Below are 26,128 nucleotides of genomic sequence, written 5' to 3' on the forward strand. Positions count from 1 at the left end.
ATATAATTTGATTTCTTACAAGAAACATGGACAACTTTGTAATAAAAAGATGTTTTTCTGCCAGGTCTTGGTGGCACATGCCTTTAATCCCTGTACTCCAGAGAGGCCGGCAGATCTGTGAATTCGAGGCTAGCCTGGTCTACAGAGCAAGTTCCAGGACAGTCAGGGCTACACAGAGAACCCTGTTTCCAAAAAGAAAAAGGAAAAAAACAAACAAACAAACAAAAAAAAAACAGAGAAAAGAAATGTTTTTTCTATATTGAAAAACACAAAACTCCAACAGTTTGTAGCCTTAATATTTGCTTTTGGTCCTTCTCAGTGCTCAGTCTCACATGCCTAATGCCTGGAGAACTCTGCTGCCCTTCACATTAAGGGCAGTATTTTTAGCTCTTATCTCCTTTGGGTGCTTAATCTTCCTTCCCTAATTGGCCTGCCAGCTATTTCTACTACTGCAGTATAGGCAACGGCACCTAATTTTGTTTTACAAACATTGAAATAACAAAGGTGTTAATGCCCATTAAATCCCCTGTCTGAAAAGTAGACTATTAATTTTTTTGCCTAAATCTAACTATTCACAATTTTGTGTACCAATGACATATGATACCATCAAGTTTTGGTCTTGTTTATTTTAAACAGATCTTTCTACATAACCCTGAGTCCCACAGTCCTGGAGCTCAGCTTGAACACAGATCCGCCAGCCTCTGCCTCCCAAGTGCTGAGATTAAAGGTATGTGTAACTACGCCTAACTGAGATCCTCAACACTTAAAATTATTTTATTGATTTTTAAAAATTAACTAAGAGTGTATGTGGGGGTGGGGGGGGCGATGATGGGAAAAGGGACTGAACCTCACTCAGGACCCTGTGGACATTATACACTCACCCTGTCACTGAGCTTAAATTCATTTTTCTATTTTTATTCTTATTTTATTTTATTTCTGGTTCTTCAAGACAGGGTTTCACTGTCTAACAGCCCTAGCTGTCCTGAAATTCACTTTGTAGATCAGGCTGGTCTCAAATTCACAAAGATCAGCCTGCCTCTGCCTCCCAAGTTGTGGGATTAAAGACGTACTGCCCAGCTATAAACCTTTTTTGTTCCATATCAGCATAATTTGTCCTCTAAGCAGAAAAGGATACATCAACAATGTAATCAAACAGGAAATTATAAAGCACACACCAAAACCAAAGAGAAAAAATATCAATATTTCATATATCTTAGACAGTTTACAGAGTACCAGGTTAGTTTCAACTGGAAAATGCTTAAAATGTTTAAAGAAAAGGAGTGATGGGGCTGGAGGGATGGCTCAGTGGCTGCTCTTCCAGGGGTCTTGAGTTCAATTCCCAGCATCCACATGGTGGCTCATAACCTTCTGTAATGAGATCTGGTGCCCTCTAGTGGCATGCAGGTATACACGCAGGCAGAACACGATACATAATAAATAAATAAATTTTAAAAATGAGAAAAGGAGCAATGGAAGCAATAATGAATATGAATATCTAAAGTGTATCAAGGGTGGATGTGATCCAAATGCATTGTGAATATGTATGACAGTGTGATAATGAAACCCATTATGGTACATAATTAATGCATACTAAAAAAATTGTAAATAAGATGCTGAGTATAGAGAGGAAGGGAAAATGTAGCAAAAAAAATAGAGCCAAAATATTTTTTTCCCATAGCCCCATAACATGGAACTACTCTCCATGATGGAATCACAGGGAGACAAGTCTAGCTGAAGGTCACTTAACCCAGCCATTTCTGTCAAGTTTACTACTGATACTGCAAATACATTAAAGCACATTTTAACATGAAAAGCACAGTCTTTGTCCTCCTGCATAATTGTGTCACTAATCCAAAACAACAATAAAGAACATATAGAAGGTAGCAGGCTACCTTTCCAGTGCACTGCAGGTGCTGTCCTGGCACGGAGAGCGAGGTCACAAACATGGTAAAGCAGCGAAGCAAAAATACAGTGCCCATCAGACTACAGAGCCTTCGCAGAAGGATTGACCTGTGAACAGAGTGATCAGAGCAGAAATCAGAGAATAGTCCAAACTCTCCTAGAGAGAAAGCAAGGGGAAACCACTAGTCTTTATGAAGGACAGAAGTCTTACCCCCTCTTAGGAGTTCTGTATTGAAAGGAAAACCATAGAGACAAATGGGTCAGTGTTTGCGTGGGGCCAGGGCTGGGATTGGAATCAACAATGAAGAGACAGAAGTAATACTGGGGACCTTGGGATTAGTACTATTCAAAAAAGGTTTATTAAGGTTTATTTTTATTACTTTTTAATTAAGTGTAGGTATGTGTATGTGCCTGTGAGTGTGTGCATGGATGTGGAGGTGTCCTTGGAGGCCAAATGTGTAGGATTCCCTGGAACTGGAGTTACCGGCAGCTGAGAGCCATTCAGTGTGGGCACTGGGAACTGAACTCCAGTGCTGTGAGCAGCAGCAAGTGCTTTTTTTTTTCTTTTCCCGAGACAGGGTTTCTCCGTGGCTTTGGAGCCTGTCCTGGAACTAGCTCTGTAGACCAGGCTGGTCTCACAGCAAGTGCTTTTTACCAGAGTCACCTGGCCCACCCCTTAAGTTGTTTACAGGAGAATCTACTTCTGCTCATTAACAGCACTAAAATGGTTGATAAGAGTGGCTATATGAAATTATTCTAAGCTGTTCCTAACTTAAACTTAAGATATGAAAGTAATACTAAGTTTTATAAAGTATACCTAAAACAGAAACTTTGGGGGACTTCTTCTCAAAAGCAGCCCTGAACACAAGGCAAGGAATGTTTTAATCTTTAGTGTACACATCTAGAGCTTGGGAAATACCCCTTCAACAACCTTTCTGAGGACCCCATCAATGTCATACGATGAGGACATCTGAGAAGTATCTAAGTAAACACTGCCTCCAGGATTTGTCCACTTTAAGTAAACACCACTGTGTGGATTCACTTGGTCACTACTAAGCTTCACAGCATCTACCAAAGTTTCTTCTAAGGTTAAATTTGCTCTTATTTTCAAAAGTGGATATACTCGAATCCACAGGGTCTTGTGAGCCAAAGTTAACCACAAAGCAGTGATATACATGCTTTTAAACCATTTCATCCTAAAATAGGAGTACACACAAGACAGAATGAGAAATGTGGTAAAATGGCCTCAAAATGTGACAAAAATAGCAGTCCTCAACCTTTGTTTTCACCTTCAAAAAACTAAAATAACTAAGCTCAGGATGTCTGTGGTGACCACAGAACTTCCTGGTGAGGAGAGGGCCCCAATTGCAAGACAACTCCCAGTCATTCCTCTCCAGGCTTCTAAAATCAATGGACAGCGGCTTAACCACAGAGTTTTAGAATAATTTTCTTCATCACTAAGCCTGATTTTCTTTCCTATTGTTTTTGACATCAAGCAAGACTCATTAATTAAGTAGAAAAAAGGGTCTTCCTACTTTTGTGCCTTCTCTGTGGTATTTATTTATTTACTTATTTATTTTTTGGTTTTTCAGATTTTCTCTGTGTAAGAGCTCTGGCTGCCTGGAACTCACTCTTGTAGAGCAGGCTGGCTTTGAACTCAGAGATCCGCCTGCCTCTGCCTCCCGAGTACTGGGATTAAAGGCGTGAGCCACCACCACCCGACTGCTGTTTTTACTTGTGATTAAAAAAAGAAAAAAGTCTTCCTTTTGCATTTTGTGGTAAAAGCACCAAGAAGTACTCTCCCCACTGAGCAACATCACCATCTCAGATGTGCAGGACAGGCAAATAGCTGCTTCATGGGCTTCCCTCCTCCAATCAAACACCTAACCTAACACTGTCCTTGGAAGCTTTCTCTCTCTCTAAAGAAGTGGTATTTCTAGTTTGTTTTTGAAGAAGAAGAAAGGAGAAAGTTGAGAGGAAGAGAAGAAAGAGGAAGAACATAAGGTAAGAGGAGCAGGAGAAGGCTAGACTAGCAAGGACTGGCCCAAGGCTGACTACCCTTTCCCCTATAAAAAACATTCACAATATTATTAAATAATATATTGGTCTTAGAACTTTCCTTAACCAAAGCCCCAATTTTCTTTTGTAAAAAGCTACGTCACACTGAGCAGAGGGAAATCTCCCAGGGCAATGCAGAGGGAAGAACCAGGCTTGACAACCCGAAATGAGTCAGACGGTTTCAGTCCTTAGAAATCGGGAATACCTGTGCTTGTGAAGAAGAAGAACCAGGATCCAAATGTAGCACAGAATCATGCCACACACTTCAGTCATGGAGAAGGCCCACGGGATCCTGGGAACACTGCAACAAAAAAACAGTTCTTTCTGGAACTGAAGACGAGCAGGTGCACCCCTTTTCATACAATGCTTCAACCTCAGAACTGCTCTGTAGAACGTAACCTTTCTCAGCAGATATTTGAAAAGCCCGGGGGGGGGGGAGTAAAAATTAGCAGATGGATTTCCAAGTTTCAGACCAGCCTGGTCTGCATAAAGAGTTCAAGGACATCCAGGGAAACAGTGAGACCCTGCTCCCAACAAGAGATATATCTACACATACAAAGGTAAATCCACTTCTTCTCAAAAGTAAACCTAAGTACTGAAGTACTGCTCCCCAGTTTTACTCTATTTCATCCCACATTAAATCTTTTAGTAATACACACACACACACACACACACACACCTTTCTCTGTATGAGTCTCTCATTCACTATTAAGAACAGCTGTTTTAGCTTACAATGTAAGCTTATAGTCATACAAAAATTATGATAATACTCCTCCCTGTAAAACTTCTAATTTTCTAGAGCTAATAAAAACCTCTTGTAGAAAAGTTTCCAGGTACTTACTCATGCTCCTTCCTCCCTCCCTCCCCCATTACTCCTCCTGTTATACTGGTGTATAATGGCATTCTTGCTCCCTTCTGTTTTTATCTTTTCTCCTATTATCTTGCCCTTTGCCCTACCACAGCAACCAACACTGGCTGTTATAGCCTGAAACTTGTCATTACTAATGTTTCTCTTCACACCCTCAATTTCAAGAATTCTATGCTTTAGGTATAATACATAAAAATATATGTAAGAACCCAAACACAAACCTACCCCAGGTCATCCCTACCAGTACAACATCCTACAGTATAGCCCTGCGATCAAGCCCTATGTCCACTTCTTTGCAATCCTAAATTGACCTTACAGCAAAGATCTGATTGTCTTCAATCCCCATGTCCTCCCATCATCACTAATTTATTTGAAAAAAATCGTGATCCTTCTAAAAGGCTTACAAAAACAAGACTTAATACTCTTCACTTATATCTTTCAGTTATCTATTTTTAATGTTTTTGCCATATTTGTTTCATTTCACACATTTTAGAGTCCTCCAAAATAAGTTACAGATACATCTCCTCCCTAACTGCACGTATCTCAGAGAGTAAGGCTGACCTTCAGACCGCTGCACCGAGAACTGCAGCACCAGTCGGCTCCTGTTTACTACGCACCCACTCAAGCACCCACTCCACACGTTCTAATTCCCCTCAACGCTCTTTGCTACTACATTTTCTTGATTAGAATCCAATTACCATGTATTGACCTTGGTGTATCCCTTCAATTTCCCTCACAATCCCCTGTTGTGACTACAACACTGACTTCTCTGGAGACTCCAGTGAGCTATTGTGTGAAATGCTCCTTTTTGTGTGTCTGACTATTTCCTCGTGATCAAACTTAGGTTAAAATTTCTTGAGGGGCAAGACTATTATCAAGGTGAAGTCTGTCTGCTTGCCGTGGTGCTGGATCTGACCTGTCAGGTCCCAGCACTGTAAAGCACCTATTTCCTCTGCAATTAAGTAAAGTGAAAGACGAAGCTTCAATAACGCAAACAGGCTGCTGCTCAGCGGCTTTCCATCAAACGCATCTGAGCATCCACTAACAACTTTCCTTAATCAAATGCACACTGAAGGATGCAGATAGCTTCCCTTCACACCCACTATTTCTCGTCTGTTTCCTACAGTCATAGAATATTTTCTTCAATGTTTTAAAATCCATTACTACCATTCCTTTTTCTTTTTTTAAAATAAAAAGGAACAATAGTTTATAGGGTATACTGTAGGAGGTGAGCAGACTGAGTAGTAACCAGAATACTATTACCTATAACAGGTGGTGTCCCCTCAAGGTACTCATGCTATAGCTTGGTGGAAGAGCACTGACCCAACATGGATCGGTTCTGGGCTCAATCACCAGCAATGAAAAACAAGAAGGTATTGCTAATTTTTAAAAAATTACTTAAGCAAAAACAGTTGTTACTCACTGTTCTTGTTTTTTTATAACCTTAGAATATTTATTTTTGGATTTTCAAGATAGGGCTTCCCTTTGTAGCCCTGGCTGTCCTGGAACTAGCTTTATAGACCAGGCTGGCCTTGAACCCAGAGATCTGCCTGCTTCTGCTTCACAAGCACTGGGATTAAAGACATGCAACACCACCAGCTCTTTTCTTAATATTTATTTCTATTTAATTTTTTTTAATTTAAATTGATGTTTTACCTGCATGCATGTCTGTGTGAGGGTATTGGGTCCCCTAGAACTGTACTTATACACAGCTGTAGCTGCCATGTGGGTGCTGGGAATCAAGCCCAGGTCCTCTGAAAGAACAGCCAGTGCGCTTAACTGCTGAGACCTCTCTTCAGCCCTCAACTATTTCTTTTTTATTTAATATATATTTGCTTAGTTTTATTCAGTGTGTAATAAAAACAAAATCAATCCCTGAATTATTTTGTACTACTGGAAAAAAAAAAAAGGCAGCTGAGTCCATTACAAACACCCCCTAACATAATATCCTTTATAAACTGCCCAGAGCTTGAGCCTGTGGTCCACCTACTTCAGATCCCAGAGTACAAGTATGTGCCACCATGCTTGGCAGAGCATGTCCTTTGATGGCACCAGATAAGGCAATGCCAGCTACAATCACAATGTAACTACCCACATTACCACTGCTGTGACTCTAGAAACAAAACCTACCTGTCTAAGAATATATCCGGGAGTGGTGGATAGGTCTGCATGTCAGGAACTCGCTCATGAACAATAACCATAATGAAAGATGTAAACCCGAATACTATAAAAACGTATACACAACTCAGTATGGTCTTCCAGTACTCTGGGTCCAGTCTTCGAACAGAATGCTTGTTTTTGCCATTCATGTACTGGTACTGGTCAGAATTCAAGTCAGTGACGGGTCCATCGCAGTCGTGTGTGGGCTCTCCATTGCAGAGCCAGTCTGCGCTCTGAAGAGCACTGATGAACGGAGTCATGGGACTCATAGGACTATCACTGTTGTATCCCATCTCCTCCAAAACATCAATATGAATTTTCTGCAGTTTTCTGACTGAGAGCATTAACCTTTTAATGTCTCCTAGGACTTTGATTTCCAGAGGAGGAGATCGAAGATCATATTCAGTCAGTGTGAGTAAAGTGATTCCATCAAGTCGGTGCTTATTACATAAAATGTCCACATATTCAAAGAAACCTTCATCCTTCAGCCACACCGCTACATGCTTGGTAGTCCAGCGGCGAATGCAGAGTTGACTAGGGCCTGCCATTTCTTCCTCCACTGCCTGGCAAGAGAAAACAGGAAAACAAAACAAAAACTTTAAAAAAATCTTTACAGTAGTTCAACATCTTCATTAAAGACCAAATGCAAACACGCATACCAGAAACAATAAAGTACCTATACTGCCCTCACTGGCTTCCACAGCCAAAGAAACAAAAGTTATTCAGTAATTGTCAGAGACCAGCTTCGACAAAAATGCCACTTACCAAGGTAGGGGCACGGGGATTAGAAAGATAAGAAAATGGAGGACGTGAAATAAAACAGGGACAGGATGGTACTGGGAGGGAGGGATTCCAGAGAGTGCTGAAAATCACCTGCTTCAATTTCCAACTGCTTAAAATACCTGACCCCCAAAACTAGGAGTAAGATAAAAACTTTTAACATGATACAAGGAAATGAACAGACCAGTTAAAGATTGCTGGGCAAGAGGAGTCACGCTCACACCCTAGACCAAAACATTCTGTAGGCAAACCACTCCGCAGGTTTATCACCTCCCTATGGGGAGTAGAACTTAGTTGGGTCCTTAGACTTTACAAGGTATAAATATTAGCCACACCTGTTGACAATAACCTTGAGAGATCAGAACTCTCTAGTCCAAATCAAGGTAGGACCTTTGTTTGAGGTAGAAACACAGTAATCTTGAAGGAACAGAAGTAAGTTTCAACTCTCTGACCTTTAGACAAGGTGAAAATAGGCTCACATTTTTGGGTCTCCACAAGTAACAAGTGACTTCAGACTAACATTCTAATCATTTTAAGAGGTTGATGGCAGATGTTTTGGTTTTATGAAGGGCAGTTGTTAACTCCGAACTCATACAGGACACGGCAAGTGATCTACCCTGAGCTATACCAGCAGTTTTAATACTTTAGAGAAAGGTGTTTTACAGGTGGAGTTTCCACAGCATTTCAACAATTACTTCAAAAGATTACCATGGAGAACAACGGAAAGAGGAAAATCTCATTTTAATATTTTTTGTAAAATGAAATCTATAAAAGACATATGGAAAAAATTAAATCTCTGAAATTGTCATGTTCATGGGAAACATTTTCCCCACTTGAGGTGGAAAAGAATCGTTCCAGGAAATTTTAGATTTGTACATTTCAATCTACTATATAAAAAATAATTTAGCCAACAGATAAAAAGATTTTAAAATAGCTATGAATTTGAGCTAAGTTCCTTTGAGTTCTTGAAAGTCCCACTGCAGAACTGAAAAGGAACTTCTAGGAGATAGGGGTCAAAGTTTTAAAAGGGAACTGTCATTTCAATATACTCAAAAATATGAAGCAAAATTCAGATTATAATTATAAAAGTTACACAGCTATAAATTCAGATTATAGTTATAAAAGGCTACTTAATGCACTGTTTTTAAAAGTACTGATAAGTTTTGCTACTTTGATCCTGCTCAGCTATTTATGTTCTTTTTCTTTTGTGAAACCTGGGTCTATTTCAAGCTTATAAAGTGTATCAGATACATAGGAAGCAAAGGCCAATACAGAAAAAAGAAAACCAAAACTACTTCTCATGTGCCTACTTCTCTGACTTTTAAAGCCTGTGGGTTTTCTGAATTTCAAAGAGCTCACTACATTCCCTTCTGAATAATGTTTAAAAACAGGAGTTATTTTTTTAAAATCCACAATGATACAATAAATATCTAGCTTAAAAAAAGTTGCAGTAAAGTGTTCTGAGGAGATATAGGTTTCTTTTGTGAAAGTTCATTATACAATTTGCTTTAAAAAGCAAAACCAAACATTAGTACAAATGCATATCCTCCAGGACACAGATCTCCAGAATGCATGAGACAGTCCATCTTTTTCACCTCCCGACCATGCTCAGATCTCCTGATTTAAGTGTTTATCTTGGCTTTACAGCACACATTGCTGACTAAGAAAAACTTCTCAGCTTCTTTAGGTTAAGGAAAGCAAAAGGCAGGTGATGCTACACAGCCGTCCCTTCCCACACAAACACTTGCTAAAGACTTAATACCATGGAACAAAAACAGATATTTTAACCAATGAGCTCACCCATATCATCAAAAGTATTCAGGAAATAAGAGACACCCTTGATGAAATTCACCCAAAGATGAAAATGTCCATCATTAAATATTGTCTTGATACCAAAAAAGTAACCCTCATTTTCAGAAAGCTTAAAGCTGTATTTCATTATCAATCCACATTTTTTTCCAATCTTAAAAAATTAACAATGTATGCATCTACAAAGGGTTTGTATTTTAAGTCTGCTGCAGTTATATATAGCATATGTAAAATTCCACTGAACTATGGTTTTGCCCTTTCTGCTACATCTGTATCTTCCTTTCTCCCAGGTATGCTCTGACTAAATCATCAAACTTGGATACCTAACAAGACATGCTATAAACTCAGCAGAGGTTACCAAGTAGCAAACCTCATCCACAAGTCAAATTCTCCGCTTCATCCCGAGTCTTCTACTTTCCCTCCTCTCCCATCTCACCACCAGCGGGTTCCACGTCACTCCCATCCTCGCAGCATTATTCTTTGGTACAGTTTCATCTCAAACGCTGAGCAAAATGATTCTTCTCTTCTTTCACATTTCTCCCCCATATTAACTCACCAGTTCTTTCAACTTCAATCAAGCTAACTGGCTTTGATGCCCAAACCTCAGCCACTAGAAAATACAAGTTAGAACACGAAGTCTCCTGGAAGCCTTTGAGCTTGTGGGAAAGCCTTAAGAGCATGACACATTTCACCGCTCTACCTCATCAGGCCAGTGCATGTCCTTTAATTGTGTGCTGCTACATAATAGTTACAGGGTCCCAGGAACCAGTACTTAGCCCCAACTGTGAGAACGTGTAGTAAAGAGGAATATTAGAAATGATAACAAGCTTCAGCATCCATTTAATAGTCATGTTGCACCACAGGAATTCCAGGGAACGAAAACTGAGCAAAGAATACGACGGACATTGGTTTTATACAAATCAATAAAAAAATTTTGTTCAGTATATGTTCAAGGATGCTTTTCCATTTTAACTAATAATTGATTCACATCAGTTATTATTATCAATTATTAATAATAATTAATATTATTATCAATAGGACTGCTGTTTCTGGCCAAGTTATAAAAATAGAAAAAGATTTACCCTCTAATTTGAAGTAATCAAATAATAAATAAAAATACACGAAAAAGGGGCTGGAGAGATGGCTCAATGGTTTAAGAGCACTGCCTGCTCTTCCAGAGGTCCTGGGTTCAATTCCCAGCCACCATGTGGTGACTCACAACCATCTGTAATGAGATCTGGCGCCCTCTTCTGAGGTGCAGGCATACACGCAGAGAACACTGTACACATAATTTTTTTTTTAAATCTTAAAAAAAAAAGACATGAAAAAGATTCAAAATGATGGCTATAAGCTAAATTCCAGAGAGACAGTAAGCAAATGAGGTGGCTCGTATTACTTCAGCTTAATACCTTGAGAGCTTTTAGACCAGGAGAGGCATAAGACAAGAAACCCAGGTGAGTTGAAGCCTGGAAGCCATGCTGAGCTGAGCTGATCAAAATGGCTGTATTTGTGGGGCCGAATACCACAGAAACACTCAGATGGAGAACTGCAGAGATACACAGAGTCTCCCTTGAATACTCATCAGAACATGCATGTGTCAAAATAGAAAAGAAACCATCCAAAAGCATTCCCAACATAAACAACCACAAAAGCCAATTCCAATCAGACTAACCACCAGTTCACAATTCATGGGGCTTCAGAAGAACACCACATCATCAGTGGGGCAAAATCAAATCTAAAACCACAGTTCTCAACTAAGGCTAACTCCCTTCACATTCCAGGGAAAGTCAGCAGTATGTGTATGAATGCTTCATTGTCACCACTAGGTGAGGGGGGTTACTAGCTCGTAGGAAGTAGACACCAGGGATGCTGGTAAAAATCCCATAATGCTCTCAGCTGTGGTAGTATTCACCTGCAGCCTCAGCCCTCTGAAGGCCAAGCCAAGGAAAGTTCAAGGCCAGAGTACTATACAGAATTTATCAGGGACTCTGTGTGCTGTCTAATTTTATATAACTTGACACAGGCTAGAGCCATCTGAGGAGAGAACTCCAGTTGAGAAAATGCTCCATAAGACTGAGCTGTAGGCAACCCTGTAGAGCGTTTTCTTAATCAGTGATTGATGGTGGAGGGCCCAGGCCATTGTGGGTGGAATCATCCCTGGGCTGGTCCTGGGTTCTATTAAGAAAACAGGCTGAGCAGCCATGATGAGCAAGCTAGGAAACAGAACTCTGCCCGGCGTCATCTCCTGCCTCCAGGTTCTAATCCTGTGATGACTTCCTTCAATGATGAACAGTGATATAAAAATGTAAGCCAATTAACACCCCTCCAAGTTGCTTTGGTCATGGTATGGTGTTTCATCACAGTAGTGGTAACTCTAAGACACCCTCCCTCAAAAAAAAAAAAAAAAACTGTCAGGACTTCTGAGACTGAGAAGCTTCTGTAAAGCAAAGGACACTGTTGCTAAGACAGAAAGGCAACCCACTGACTGGGAGAAGATCTGCACCAACCCCACAACTGACAAAGGTCTGATCTCCAAAATATATAAAGAACTCAAGAAACTAGACCGTAAAAGGCTAATCAACCCAATTATAAAATGGGGCACTGAGTTGAACAGAGATCTCTCAACAGAAGAAGTTCAAATGGCCAAAAGACACCTAAGGTCATGATCAACTTCCTTAGTGATCAGGGAAATGCAAATCAAGACAACTTTAAGATACCATCTTACACCTGTCAGAATGGCGAAAATCAAAAACACCAATGATAGCCTTTGCTGGAGAGGTTGTGAAGAAAGGGGTACGCTCATCCATTGCTGGTGGGAATGCAAACTTGTGCAACCACTCTGGAAAGCAGTGTGGAGGTTTCTCAGGAAATTTGGGATCAACCTACCCATGGACCCAGCAATACCACTCTTGGGAATATACCCAAGAGAGGCCTTATCACACAACAAAAGTATATGCTCTACTATGTTCATAGCAGCATTGTTTGTAATAGCCAGAACCTGGAAACAACCTAGATGCCCTTCAATTGAAGAATGGATGAAGAAAGTATGGAATATATACATATTAGAGTACTACTCAGCAGTAAAAAACAAGGACTTCTTGAAGTTTGCAGGCAAATGGATGGAAATAGAAAACACCATCCTGAGTGAGGTAAGCCAGACCCAAAAAGAGGAACTCAGATGACCGAGGCAAGGTCTCTGGGGTCAAGGCCAGCTTGATCTATATAGCAAGTTCCTGTTGCAGGAATTTAGTAGAGTCACTGTATCTGGGGTAGTACTAGGATGAAGAGTTTCCCTGTATCTAGATTAAACACCGGAGTGAACAGCCGTTTTCTTTTTTTTTTCCTAATATTTTATTTATTTATTATGTATACAACATTCTGTCTGTATGCCTGCAGGCCAGAAAAGGGCACCAGACCTCATTACAGATAGTTGTGAGCCACCATGTGGTTGCTGGGAATTGAACTCAGGACCTTTGGAAGAGCAGGCAGTACTCTTAACCTCTGAGCCAGCTCTCCAGCCCTGAACAGTAGTTTTCTAGAAGTACTCTGACCTTCAGGAATCTTAGCTGTTTATCTGAAGGAACTTTGCAGCCTACCCTGACTTTGCCTGAGGCTCCTGTACTGTCAGGTAAAACAACTGACACACAGTAAAGGACTAAAGTCCTGAGGGCATGTGATGCTTCCCTCCAGAGGGGTGTAGATTAGACAGAACCTTGCTATGAGGAAATACTTCAACCAAAAAACAACTTTGTGTAACAAACAATCCAAGAATATGCCTGGCTGTTCAGGGTTTACATCTTCGGAGGCTGGACCTCCCTGCTGCCACACAGCCCTTAAAATTTCATCTCGGAATGACCTTTTTTTTTGACCAACCCATGCAACATAGAACATCCTGCCAAGTTCCAGACCAACTAGAGTTACACAGTTACAAAGAGTGACCCTGTCTCAAAACAAACAAAAAAGATGAAAAACCAGCAGAAAAGTAGTGTACTGGAATCCTCTCTACAAAAAAAAAGAATTGTTTGGCTCCCAAATGTCATTTTGATACTAATGAAAAAAGTTACCCTAGGCTACACATATCTCTGATCTAGCCTCACAAATCTAGCCTCACAAATACATGTTGCAAGTTAAGGAATCTTTATAGGATATGTAAGACTAGAATCCAAAAGCAAGACATTATAATCCATGGGGGGGGAAATCAATAGAAATTGATCAGAACTGACAGAGATAACAAAATTAGTAGGTAAAAGGAAATGTATATAATTATGACAGCTGTATCATACATTTCAAAATGCTACATAAAAACAGGTGTGCTGGGTATAATGATCTGTTCTGCCCCTTTAGGAGACAAGCCACGCCCACCCCCACCCCCATCTGCTGAGGCAGGCAGATCTTCCTTCCTGCTTACAGCCTGACTCTCTTCCCTCTCTAAGAGGCGGCTTCTGTCTTTCTCCCTCTTTCTCGCTCTGTTCTTCTTCTCTTCCCCCTCCATAACCCACTAAATAAATATCCAACCTCACTCTGCATGGCATGCCTATCCATGTCTCTGTCTCTGTCCCACCCCTGCATGTCTCCCTGCCTGGGACTGGATGCTCTCAGGCCCCCCTGCCCACTGCCTGCAGCCACATGGCCAGCTGCCTGCCACCGGGGATCCTGCAGCATTTTTATTAATCCATTACACTGGGAACATGCCTATCACCCAGCACTGAGGAGGTTGAAGTCAGGCATATCTAGAATTTGGGGCCAGTCTGGCCTTCGTGGTGAGTTCAGCAGAATCCCAGCTGTATCCACCGCCCCCACCCCAACTAGATAAAGAGAAAACTAGGTAACTCCCTGAGAGAAGCTCAGGTCTCAGATGTGTCCTACTTTCTTCCTAAGCCCATCCTCCTTTCCCTTAAGCACCTTGTTTAGAATCTATGTGGGAAATCTTTTCATAAGCACCTGTAACTCTATTTCCAGGAGACTCTGATATCCTCTTCTGGCTTCCATGGGCACCAGGCACACACATGGTGCACAGAAATGATAGCAGAAATAACACCCATACACACACACAAAGTTTTCTTTAAATTCCCAGATGTGAAGGCTGGGGAGAGGGCTCAGTGATTACAGCTACAATAATGCTCTTATAAAGAAGCCGAGATTCCATGTCACAAGGCTCACAACCGCCTGTGGTTCCCGCCCCCGAGAATCTGAAACTCTGCACCAGCACCTGACCTCATGTGTACACACTCCAGAAAGATGCACATGAGTTGGGGGCTTTGTTAGACATTTGAATAAGGTTTATAGATGTTAATTATATAAAGTAGCAAGACGGCTCTGGAGGTAAAGGCACTTGTTGCCAAACCAGACGACCAGAGTTTGAATGATACCTGGGCACACATGTGGAAAGAAAGAACAGGCTGTCCACAGGGGTGCCACTACAATTCCCACTCCCTGTCGTAAGTAAATGCCAAAAAAACAAAACAAACCATTTAAAGAAACTGAGTATAATCTACACGGGAAGTAGAAAGTAGAAAAAGACAAAGATCTCCTGGGTAAATTGGGAGCATGGGGACCTTGGGGGGAGAGTTGAAGGAGGGGAGAGGCAGGGAGGGGAGCAGAGAAAAATGTAGAGCTCAATAAATATCAATTAAAAAAAAGGGGGGGAGAGAAATTGAGTATGTCATACATTCTTACCAAGACTGCAGGCCCAGAGGGCGTCACTGGTCAATGGTAGCATCAAAAACAAACAAACAAAAAACAGTACCAGCCAGGCTGTGGTGGACTCAGGAGGCAGGCAAATCAAGGCCAGCCTGATTTACAGAGCTAGTTCCCGGATGGGCAGGACAACACAGAGAAACCCTACTTTAAAAACAAATAAGCAAAAGAAAACAAAAAATAAAGCAAACAAACAAAAAACCTACCACCAACAAAAAAACCAAAAGCCAAATACCAATTCTCAAAGAAAGAATATTTCTGAATTCATTCCTGACAACAAAATCGAGAAGATGACAAGAAAATAAAACTATGAACTGTTATCCCTGATGTGCAAAGATAAAAAAATTCAAAACAAATTTAAAGACATAAAATAACAAAGTGGAGTCAGGCATGGTGGTACAGGCCAGCACTCAGGACTCAGAAGGCAGGCTGATCTCTGTAAATTCAAGGCCAATCGCGCGACAAAAAGGCACCTTTGGAAAACCTACTAGTAACTGATTCCAGGAGGAAAGCCTTCCTAGCTGGGCGATGGTGGCGCACGCCTTTAATCCCAGTACTTGGGAGGCAGAAGCAGGCGGATCTCTGTGTGTTCAAGACCAGCCTGGTCTACAAGAGCTAGTTCCAGGACAGCTTGGGCTGTTACACAGAGAAACCCAGTCTTGAAAAGGAAAGCCTTCCTCCTAATTGTGCATGCTTAGTATAGAGGAGGCCATGAAAACTCATCCCCAGTACGTACATACATATAGAAAATTTAAAAACAATGTAAACCATCAGAAGGTTTCTAGAACTGGTTAGGCATGGTGGTAGATGCCTGTAATCCCAGCACACCTGACATTCAGAGGCAGGCAGATCTCCTTGAGTTCCAGGCTAGCCTGACATACATAGCAAGTTTTGGGTTAGCCAGAGCTACGTAGTGAGACCTTGTTTGAAAAAACAACAAAATCAAGAAGTTTCTACTATTACTGTCAAGTTAGCAAGACTGTTACATAAAAGTACAACATACACAACATACAGCTGGCTCAGCTGGTAGAGTGCTTGCTTGCCAGGCAACCATGAGCACTTGAACTGGCCACCGTATCCATGTAAGAACCACTTGAAAAGGCTAGGGTAGGAGGATGTCGTGCTATTTTGTTTATAATCTAACATAAAGCTTGCCTGAAGATCACAGTGCAGAGCTAAACCACTAGTTAGCCATAGAGGCCAGGCAGTGGTGGCTCACACCTTTAATCCCAACACTAGGGAGGTGGAGGAGACAGGAGCTCGGATGCAGTCTGCAGTCTGAGAACTGGTAGGAGTAAGAACTCTAGTGGCTGCCGCTCTGCTCTGATCCTTCAGCTTCCCTGATATCTGATTCCAGGTTTTTATTATTAATATCAATAAGAATACGTGCTACACCAGGGTGGAAAAGTGACTACAGTAATTTGTCTATAATCCCAATGCTGGGGATCCCTAGAGCTCATTGGCCAGCCAGCCTACCCAAATCAGTAAGCTCCAAGTTCCCATATTCAATAAGAGATCTCATCTCAAAAACAGATGCATATATATGCATGCATGCATGTATCTATGTATTTGTGTGTGTGATTTATATATAATATATAATACTATATTATATATAATATAGTATATATAGTATTATATATATTATATATATATATAATACATACTCAAAGAGCATTTTGTTTTCACTTTTGGGTTTTTTTTTGAGACAGGGTTTCTCTGCTGCGTTGGAGCCTGTCCTGGAACTAGCTCTGTAGACCAGGCTGGTCTCGAACTCACAGAGAGCCGTCTGACTCTGCCTCCTGAGTACTGGGATTAAAAGCATGTGCCACCACCGCGAGACGGGGTTTCTCTGTGGCTTTGGAGCCTGTCCTGGAACTAGCTCTGTAGACCAGGCTGGTCTCGAACTCACAGAGAGCCGTCTGACTCTGCCTCCTGAGTACTGGGATTAAAAGCATGCGCCACCACCGCCCGGCTTCAAAGAGCATTTTAAAACTATAAATATTGCCAGGCGGTAATTTTTGAAGTTCATGTTGGTACTTAACTAGTAATCCTCAATTTGGAGATCACCCTGGTGTCCTACCAAGTGAGGCTTTAACTCAAACAACTCAGGGTAGTACGGATCAGACCCCTGTTGTTAGGCCACTGAAATCTCTAATTATCTGCTGTGCTCAGACTGTTTTAAATTGCATGACTAGTGTCCATAGGAAAGATAAAGTCCAATTTGTTTCGTGCTGTGCAGAACAGTCAGCTACTTTTGTTTATCTGTTATCTGTGACTTGGAGTGAAGTTTAATTCTGATGCATTGGTAGTCAAGGCTGAGTGCAGAAGTGAACTGCTTGTGCCTCAATACTTCAGGGCTTTTGTTGTTGTTGTGTTTTTTTCAAGACAGGGTTTCTCTGTATAACAGTCCTAGTTGCCCTGAAACAACCTCTTGTAGACCAGACTGGCCTCAAACTTATAGAGATCCTCCAGCCTCTGCCTCCCGGAGTGCTGGGATTAAAAGCGTGCACCACCACTGTGCAGCATTTCAGGGCTTTCTTAACTGCTAGTGACTTCAGAATGTGCCTCTATTTTTCATCTCAAAATGAAATGCTCCATTTATATGTACCGATTCACTTTTCAGAGCTGGGGATATATCTTGGGGGCAGTGCCTTGGTAAGCATACACTTTCGAGAAAGGAAAAGATACCAAGCTTTACATGCAATGCTTTTAAGTGTGGGTCAAGATGGGCATGGTGGTTCTGTCTGTGACCCCAGCACAGTAGGAAGCAAAGGCAGAAGGATCACAGCGAGTTTACATATCAAGAGCCAGGTCAGCCAGGACCATATTGTGAGGCTCAGTAGCAAAAGACAAAAAGTGAATCAAGATTTAATAATATAACTGAGTTAGTGTTTAGATAACATCTTGGATTCTTTGCTGTTTTTCTGTTTATGGGGATCTGACCTATGGTGGTGTGGTAACATGGTGAACATAAAAGTGTGTAGTGAGTAGTGCAGTGTGCCATCACCGTGTCTCAACAGAACAGCACTCATGGTACGCAGAGGCTCTCCTTAAAGTTTATATGTGAGAAATATAACTAGTAGTTTATAGGGTTTTTTTTTTTCTTCTTCCCGAGACAGGGTTTCTCTGTAGTTTTTGGAGCCTGTCCTGGAACTAGCTCTTGTAGACCAGGCTGGCCTCGAACTCACAAAGAGCCGCCTGCCTCTGCCTCCCGAGTGCTGGGATTAAAGCTGTGCACCACCACCACCCGACTATAAGGCATTTATGTGTGGGTGTGTGCACCCATGTGTGTGGCCCCAGACAATGACATTGGTGTCCTGCTCTGTCACTTCCCATCTTATTCCTCTGAAACGCTTTCTCACTAAACCTGTTGCTAAGCCAGTGGCCAGCAAGCCCCAGTAAGTCATCCCGTCCCCACTGCCAACAGTGTGGCTCTTTACATAGGTGATGAAGATCTGAACTCAGGTCCTCCACACTCATGGAGCGAGCATCCTACCTGCAGAGTTATTTCCCCACACTCTAGGATGTTCTCTCTGTGAAATGAAAAAAAGTTAAAATAAACCTAATTTGAAGTCTGTTTTTTAAAGATAATTTCACTTAATTCTAAACCGTTGGCAGGGTTTTGTGAACACCTGTAAATATCATTGTTATCTAAATTATTCATAGAACTCAAAACAGATCACTGGTTTGAGACAGAATCTCCTTAATTCATTAAGTAGCCAAGGATGGCCTTGAATACCTGATCCTCCCGCCACCCAAATGCTAGAACCATAGACATCCACCATTTTATGCAACATATACTTTTTTTGTTTTGATTTTTGTTGGAGACAAGGTTTCTCTGTGTTAGAGCCCTGGTTGTCCTGGAACTCACTATGTACACCAGGCTGGCCTTAAACTCAAAGAGATCAGCCTGCTTCTACCTGTTGAGAAAGGTCACACCATAGTCCAGGGTTGTCTCTAATCTGTGATCCTCCTGCCTAACCATGCTAGGAGTCTTGAGTTCAACTTGTTTCTTATCATGTTCTTTTTTTTTTTTTTTTTTTGGTTTTTCGAGACAGGGTTTCTCTGTGGCTTTGGAGCCTGTCCTGGAACTAGCTCTGTAGACCAGGCTGGCCTCGAACTCACAGAGATCCACCACCGCCCAGCTTCTTATCATGTTCTTATATACATCCTTGATGAAATGAGAACAGCTTAGAATAAATACAGCTTAAAAGCTGGTGTTCTTAATATCAGCTGAGCTACTCTTTAATCTCTGAGTCTTTAGAGTGTATCTTTTGTCTCTCTTTGGAGAAATGCCTACTTGAGATTGGGTAGGCTGGGCAGTAGTAGTTCACACCTTTCATCCCAGCACAGTAGGGAGAGGCAAGCAGTTTGAGGCCAGCCTGGGGGCTCTATTTTAGAAAAAGAAAAAAAAAGCTGTTAATCTCTGAAAATCTACAAGTCCTTGCTAATATTTAGCTGCTCTCCTTTCAGTCTGTCCTTTACCCCAGGGAAAGCAGCGCGAGGAGCAGATTCCTTGTGCTGGTTCTTGGGCGTGTACTTCTGTGTGCTGGTGACAAACCAGCCACCTGGGAACCTCAACACCCTGATCTGTTAAATGGAGAGGGGACGAAGGAACAGGAGAAGCCTGGCACAAACTACACTGCAGATTAGGCAGTGTACACACGGATCTCATTTAACAGAAATACCGTCTCCACTTCATCTTTGCCTATTTGCTCAGAAGGCTCTCTCTTCTCTGCAGGGACCTGTTTTATACTTTGTACTCTTTCATCTCCCAAATAACAGATTATAAAATAAATATTAAAATAGTGGTAACAGCAGTGGCAGCTACATTTATTAATTGGCAGACAGTATTTTCTAACACTCCAGTTTTACGAGGCAGATTAACTTCATTTTATAGATGAGATAATGATCAGAAAAGTATAATTCGAGGTTCCTACTTGAAATTGACAGGGCAAGAATTCAAATTCAACAATAACTTTTTTTTTCCACATGCATTTTATGCAGTGAGTTAGATGGGGTGAGGGCACACCATTTAATATCAAGAAACTATGCCATTAAATAGAAATATTTCAGCATGCAGATTACAATAATGACAACTTCCTCTGGGCATGGTGGCTGGCATATGGCTGTAAGCCAGCACTTGGGAGGTAGAAGCTGGAGACTATGAGTTTAAGACAAGCCTGTACTACTCAGCAAGACTCCAAAATTATTTTATATCTAATTGCCTTTCCTATCTCTTTTCCTCTCAGGGTAGAGGTTAAGAGCTATGAATTACACTGGGTTATTATATATCCTTAATACAGAATGATTCCTCTCTCTCTCTCTCTCTGAGGGACAAGGGACAGACAGCATTTAGACTGGCACAATTCTATGGAATGACATACATTTTGGATTTGCCTAGTTGTCAACTGTGCTGTGTGGTCAGTGGTAGGTCACAAACACATGCCTTGGATGAGAAGGTAAAGATTTGTATGGAGTGTTTATAACATTTGGCTTTGGGACTGGAGAGGCATCTCAGTAGTTAACAGCACTTGCTGTTCTTCCAAAGTTCTTCCAAGTTCAGTTCCCAGCATCCATACTAGGCAGCTCACAAATTCCTGTAACTATAGCTCCAGGTCATGTGAGACCTCTGGCTCCAGAGTCACACGTGTATGCATGCATGTACACACACATACAATTAAAAATAATAAAATACATCTTCAAACCCCCCCCCTTTGAGGCAGTCTCTCACATAGCTCAGGATAATACTGAACTCTTGATCTTCCTGCATCTATCTCCTGAGAGGTGAGGTTATAGACATTAATGGCTTTATTTTAACCTTTACTTACAGCAGGTGGTATAAATGAACCACTGTACAACCATGTACAACCATAAAATATTCTCTACATAGAAGGACAACAAATTCAAACCGGAAGATTCAAATCAGACTGATCATTTTAGCTTTAAAGAAGCCCAAAAGGAGCTGGGTAGTGGTGGCGCGCCTTTAATCCCAGCACTCGCAGGCGGATCTCTGTGAGTTCAAGGCCAGCCTGTTCTACAAAAGCTAGTTCCAGGACAGGATCCAAAGCTACAGAGAAACCGCCTCGAAAAACAAAAAAAAAAAAAAAAAAAAGCCCAAATGGTGAAATTGCTATCTTCAAAATGATAAGAGAAGGGTACTCAGAATAAGATGCAGGCGGATTTTAGGTCATTTGTAATACAGAAAGGAAATGTTTTTCATGTGCTTGTACTGTATTATCAACACACGCATAGCCTGAAGTGCTGTTTGTACTGTATTATAGATTCTTGTAAGAGGACTAGCCTTCACACAAAGCTGGAAGACAGTCTTGAGCAAAAAATGATGAGACTGTAAAGAATTCAAATATACAAAGTCATCCTTATCCCCAACCAGCTTATATACCACACTCATTATTTCTTAGTGAAACCAAAATTGCTGCCCCAGTACAGGTACCCACTGTCCTGTCATTCCTTCACAACTTTATTATTATTTACCTAAAATGTATAAAAACATGTTTTCAGGCTTTACCTTCTTTTCGAAGAACTCACACTCTACTGTCATTACTCACTCCTTGTATCAGTTGGGAAGAGGAAATGACATCCGTTTCATGTTGACGAAAGCGACAAAAGTGCGCAATGAGCCTTGGTGTCACCACATAATCCTGAGTTCAGAAGTCTGAAGAGCACTTATTTATCCAACCTTTTTAAAAACTCAGTGATAGGACAAGAACTGTGACCTCTCTTATCAAAGCTATTAGAAGAGGGCAGGAACCCAAAGCACAGCACATACAGTACGCCAGAGATGCTTCCAGGTGCTTTCCTCTCATGTTAAATAATTCTCACAGCAGTCACATAAAGCAGACATTACTAATGTCTCCATCTGATCGATGAGACAACTGATATAAATGGGTCAGCAACTTACCCAAGACCAATTTAAGCCAGTAAATAAAACAAATAAAGATTTCCCTTCTATATACTATAAATATCTATTAGTATTGGTTAATAAAGAAGCAGCTTCCGCCTATGGCAGGAAAGACTATAGCTAGGCGGAAAACTATACTGAATACAGGGAGAAAGAAGGTGGTGTCAGGCAGACGCCAGTAGCTGCTGAAGGAAAAAGTCGCCAAAACCTTACTGGTAAGTCAAAGCCTTGTGGAAATACACAGATGAATAGAAATGGATTAATTTAAGATATAAGAGCTGGCTAGGAATACACCTGAGCCACTGGCCAAACCGTGTTATAACTAATATAGTTTCTGTGTGATTATCTGGGTCTGGGTGGCAGGGAAATGGAAAAGCAGTCTCCAATTACAAATATCAGTTAAAATGCATGTTCTTACCCACACATTGCTCAGCCTTGTCGACTGAGGGCTTCAGTCCTACTGTAAAACATAGCTCCAAATATTTTCTAGCTATCAGCACAATAGAGGCTGTAGTCACAGGTCTTGTACAACCCTGCAAGGAGCAAGGGCCTGCTTCACACAGGTGCTAGAAACTAAGGCACTAGAGATGTAAATACCCTCACATGCCAAATTTATTCATCTATGAATTTTTGCTCTGCATACAGTATGTAAAGTATTGTACTATTCAATGAGTCATATTCCTAAATAAATCAAAACGACCCTGTCCTAGATTTCAGTCTAGAAAGGGTGTCAAAGGGCAATCAATCAATCAATCGATAAATAAATAAATAAATGTGAAAGGAATTCTTATAAAATTACCTAAGTTTTCCAAACAATACCAACAAAGTGGTGACTTGTGTAATTTGTTAAAAAATTGGAAACAGCCATGCAGTGGTGGCACACACCTTTAATCCCAGAACTTGTGAGGCAGAGACAGGAGGATCTCTATGAGTTTGAGGTCAGCCTGGTCTATAGAGTGAGTTCTAAGACTATAGAGAAACCCTGTCTTGAAAAACAAAACAAACACAGACACACAAAACCCTGAAAACATAGGGAGTTGGGGAAAACCTAGGTTATTTCCAGTTGTTAAAATAAAAGTGGTTACTAGTGTCATTTGAACAGAGCCTGTGAAGATGGAGCAGTAAAAGGACACCATGGAAACTGTGTAAGCAAAGACAGTAACGCAGGAAACAGTGTGGAGCCACTGACAACCAAAAAGCACAAAGGTGTGCTAGGATTAAACAGACAACCGCATGAGGCATGGTGGTGCACACTCGGGGGGCAAAGGCAGGTGGATTCTGAGTCTGAGGTCAGCCAGGTCTACAGAATGAGTTCCAGGCTAACCATGGCTGCATAGTGAGACTGTGTCTCAAAAACACGAAGCATATCAACTACAAACTGGAACCAATCATAGAAAATGCTATCAAATTAAGAACCATGAGAATCCCAGGACATTTTAAGTAAGAAGATGACATAATCAGTGTGCTTTAGAAACAATAATTTTGACAGGCATAGTGGTGCACACCTTTAAACCCCACAATTTAGAAGGCAGAGGCTGGGGGAAATCTCTGAATATCTCATTCACAGAATGAGTGAGATATTCAGGGCAACATGGGGGGGGGGGGGAGAGAACATTAGCTACTCCTCCAGAGAACCCAGAATTCCCAGAGCTATGGCACCTCAGAAACCATCTGTAACTTGTTCCAGGAGATTCAACCCCCTCTTCTGGCCTCTCTGGGTACTGCACACATGGTTCAGGCAAGATACCCACACAAATAAAAACCACTATTTCTTAAAAAGAAAAAAAATGTTAGAAGAGTGTAAAACACATCAGAAAGTTTGAGTTACGGTGAGAATAGCTACACCTACCATGTAAGCCAGCAATGAGACTCCTGAGAGCTCCAAAGAGATGAAAATTTGGCTGACACAAACACCTACATACAAATGACAGCAGCACTACTTGTGGAAATGTCCAAGAATCCAAAAGAGCCTACAAAACGTCAATAGTTAAACTGTGGTGCATTGGTACCATCAACTACAGCCTTGCAATAAAAATAAGTTATTGTATATTCAATACCTTGATGAGTCTCAAGTGTATTAGAGTTGACGGAAAAAGCCAGTCTCAAAAGGTCACACACTGTGTGGTTCTACTTGTGCAACGCTTTCAACCTGACAAGATTATAGAAGAAGAATCGATTAGTGGTTGCCAGAGTTAGAGATAACAGCACAGAGAAGGATCTTTGTAATGAAGGAACAGTTCTTTATTTGGATTGGAACAATGTCTAAGAATCTATTCATTATAAAGTGACAGTGTCCTGTTTCTGATAATGCCTTATATGTAATTTGTAACTACAGCAGGAAGTGGATGACAGTACATGGGTTCTCTGGCCCATCTGTGCTACTCCCTGTAAACCTTCATTTCAAAACAAAAAGTTTAAAAGTTCTTTTTTTTTTAAACTATCCTAAATAATAAAAATCCCATGCCTTTTTTAGTTTAAAAAAAAAAAAAAGTAAGAGGCGTTGATGGTAAGAGCTCTGCTCTTCTAGGACCTGAATCCAGTTCCCACCACCCACATTGGATGGCTCCAGCTCCAGCTCCAGGGGGAATCTGACACCTCTGCCTCCACATGCACCTGTACTCATTTACATATACCGATACACAGACACACATATAAATATGAAAAACAGAAAAAACAAACAAACAAAAAACCTATTAGCCTGGAGGTGGAGGCGCACATCTTTAGTCCTGTAGACCAAGTGGTGGATCTCGGTGAGTTCAAGGCTAGCCTAGTCTACAGAATGAGTTCCAGGACAGCCAGAGCTACACAGAGAAACTCTATGTCAAAAACCAAACCTAACAAACAAACAACAAAAACTATTATTAGCTAATTCTAGGGTGGGCTCTTTACTCTACATTTCCAAAGTTTGTTTTATATATCGAGCATGTAAGAAAAAACTTTTTAAAAATTAAAACATTATTTTTCAGTGAGGTATAATACACTTAAGTAGATAAGCAAAAAATCAATTAAACTACTAATTTGTATATGTCTACATATACTAACAAAAGATAAGAAATAATGAGCTAACCAGCAAAACCACAATATCCAAAAGCATGATATGACTACATCAACTTCATTCCCATAACTCTAACTGTAACTCAAGAATGCCTTCACCGTTATCCCAGGAGGAACCAAGACTTTAAACAGATAGTTGTCTGAGGCTTTGAATACATCACTTTGTTAACCAGGAGCACAGAATCCTTACAATGTTAACTCTGCAAGTGATCGAAAACATTTAGTGTAACTGTTTAATGTATGGCTGAATAAATTAAAAGTAGGGAGTTAAATTTGATAGAGCTTATCACCAACAGAATCTGATATAAAACTCAGAACCACAGTTAAGAATGCTGCCTCTGCCAAGAGGTGGCACATGTCTAATCCCAGCAATTAGGAGACCGAAGCACTCTGTAAATTTGAGGCCTGCCTGATCTGTGTAGTAAGTTCCAGAACAGCCAAGGCTATACAGAGAAACTCTGTCTGAAAAAACAAAAACAAAACAAAACAAAATGCTGCCTCTAAACTGGGTATTAGCAAGTGCAGGCCTTTAATCCCAGCAGAGGTAGGTGGATCCCTGTGAGTTCAAGGCCAGCCTGTCAGGGCTACACAGGGAGAAATCCTGTCAAGAAAAAAACAAAAACAAAAAACAGAGCTGGAGGGACGGCTCAGTGGTGAAGAGCACTGACTGCTCTCCCAGAGGACCTGAGTTCAATTCCCAGCACCCACATGGCAGCTCACTACAGCCTGTAACTCCAAGATTTGACACCCTCACACAGCCAAACATGCAGGTAAAACACCAAAATTAATTAATTAATTAATTAAAAAACTATATGAAGGTGCCTCAAAAATCTAAAAGTATTGGCTGGAGAGATGGCTCAAAAGTTAAGAGCACTGAC

At 41.0% G+C, this 26,128-nt stretch overlaps 1 protein-coding gene across 2 annotated transcripts in view; it reads right to left on the reverse strand.

Moving 5' to 3' along the window:
- Samd8 (sterile alpha motif domain containing 8) overlaps window positions 1-26,128 on the reverse strand; it is a 49,970-nt gene that overhangs the window by 12,451 nt on the left and 11,391 nt on the right. For both annotated transcript variants that reach the window (XM_050126928.1, XM_050126929.1), the window contains exons 2-4: window positions 6,959-7,551; window positions 4,166-4,261; window positions 1,893-2,010 (exon numbers count right to left, since the gene is read on the reverse strand). In XM_050126928.1, the coding sequence (XP_049982885.1) occupies window positions 1,893-2,010; window positions 4,166-4,261; window positions 6,959-7,551 (807 nt within the window). The remainder of the gene's footprint in view (window positions 1-1,892; window positions 2,011-4,165; window positions 4,262-6,958; window positions 7,552-26,128) is intronic.

This window comes from Alexandromys fortis, unplaced genomic scaffold, assembly GCF_014885135.2.
Source record: "Alexandromys fortis isolate MF-2015 unplaced genomic scaffold, M_Fortis_MF-2015_v1.1 scaffold_273, whole genome shotgun sequence".
Lineage (NCBI taxonomy): Eukaryota > Metazoa > Chordata > Mammalia > Rodentia > Cricetidae > Alexandromys > Alexandromys fortis.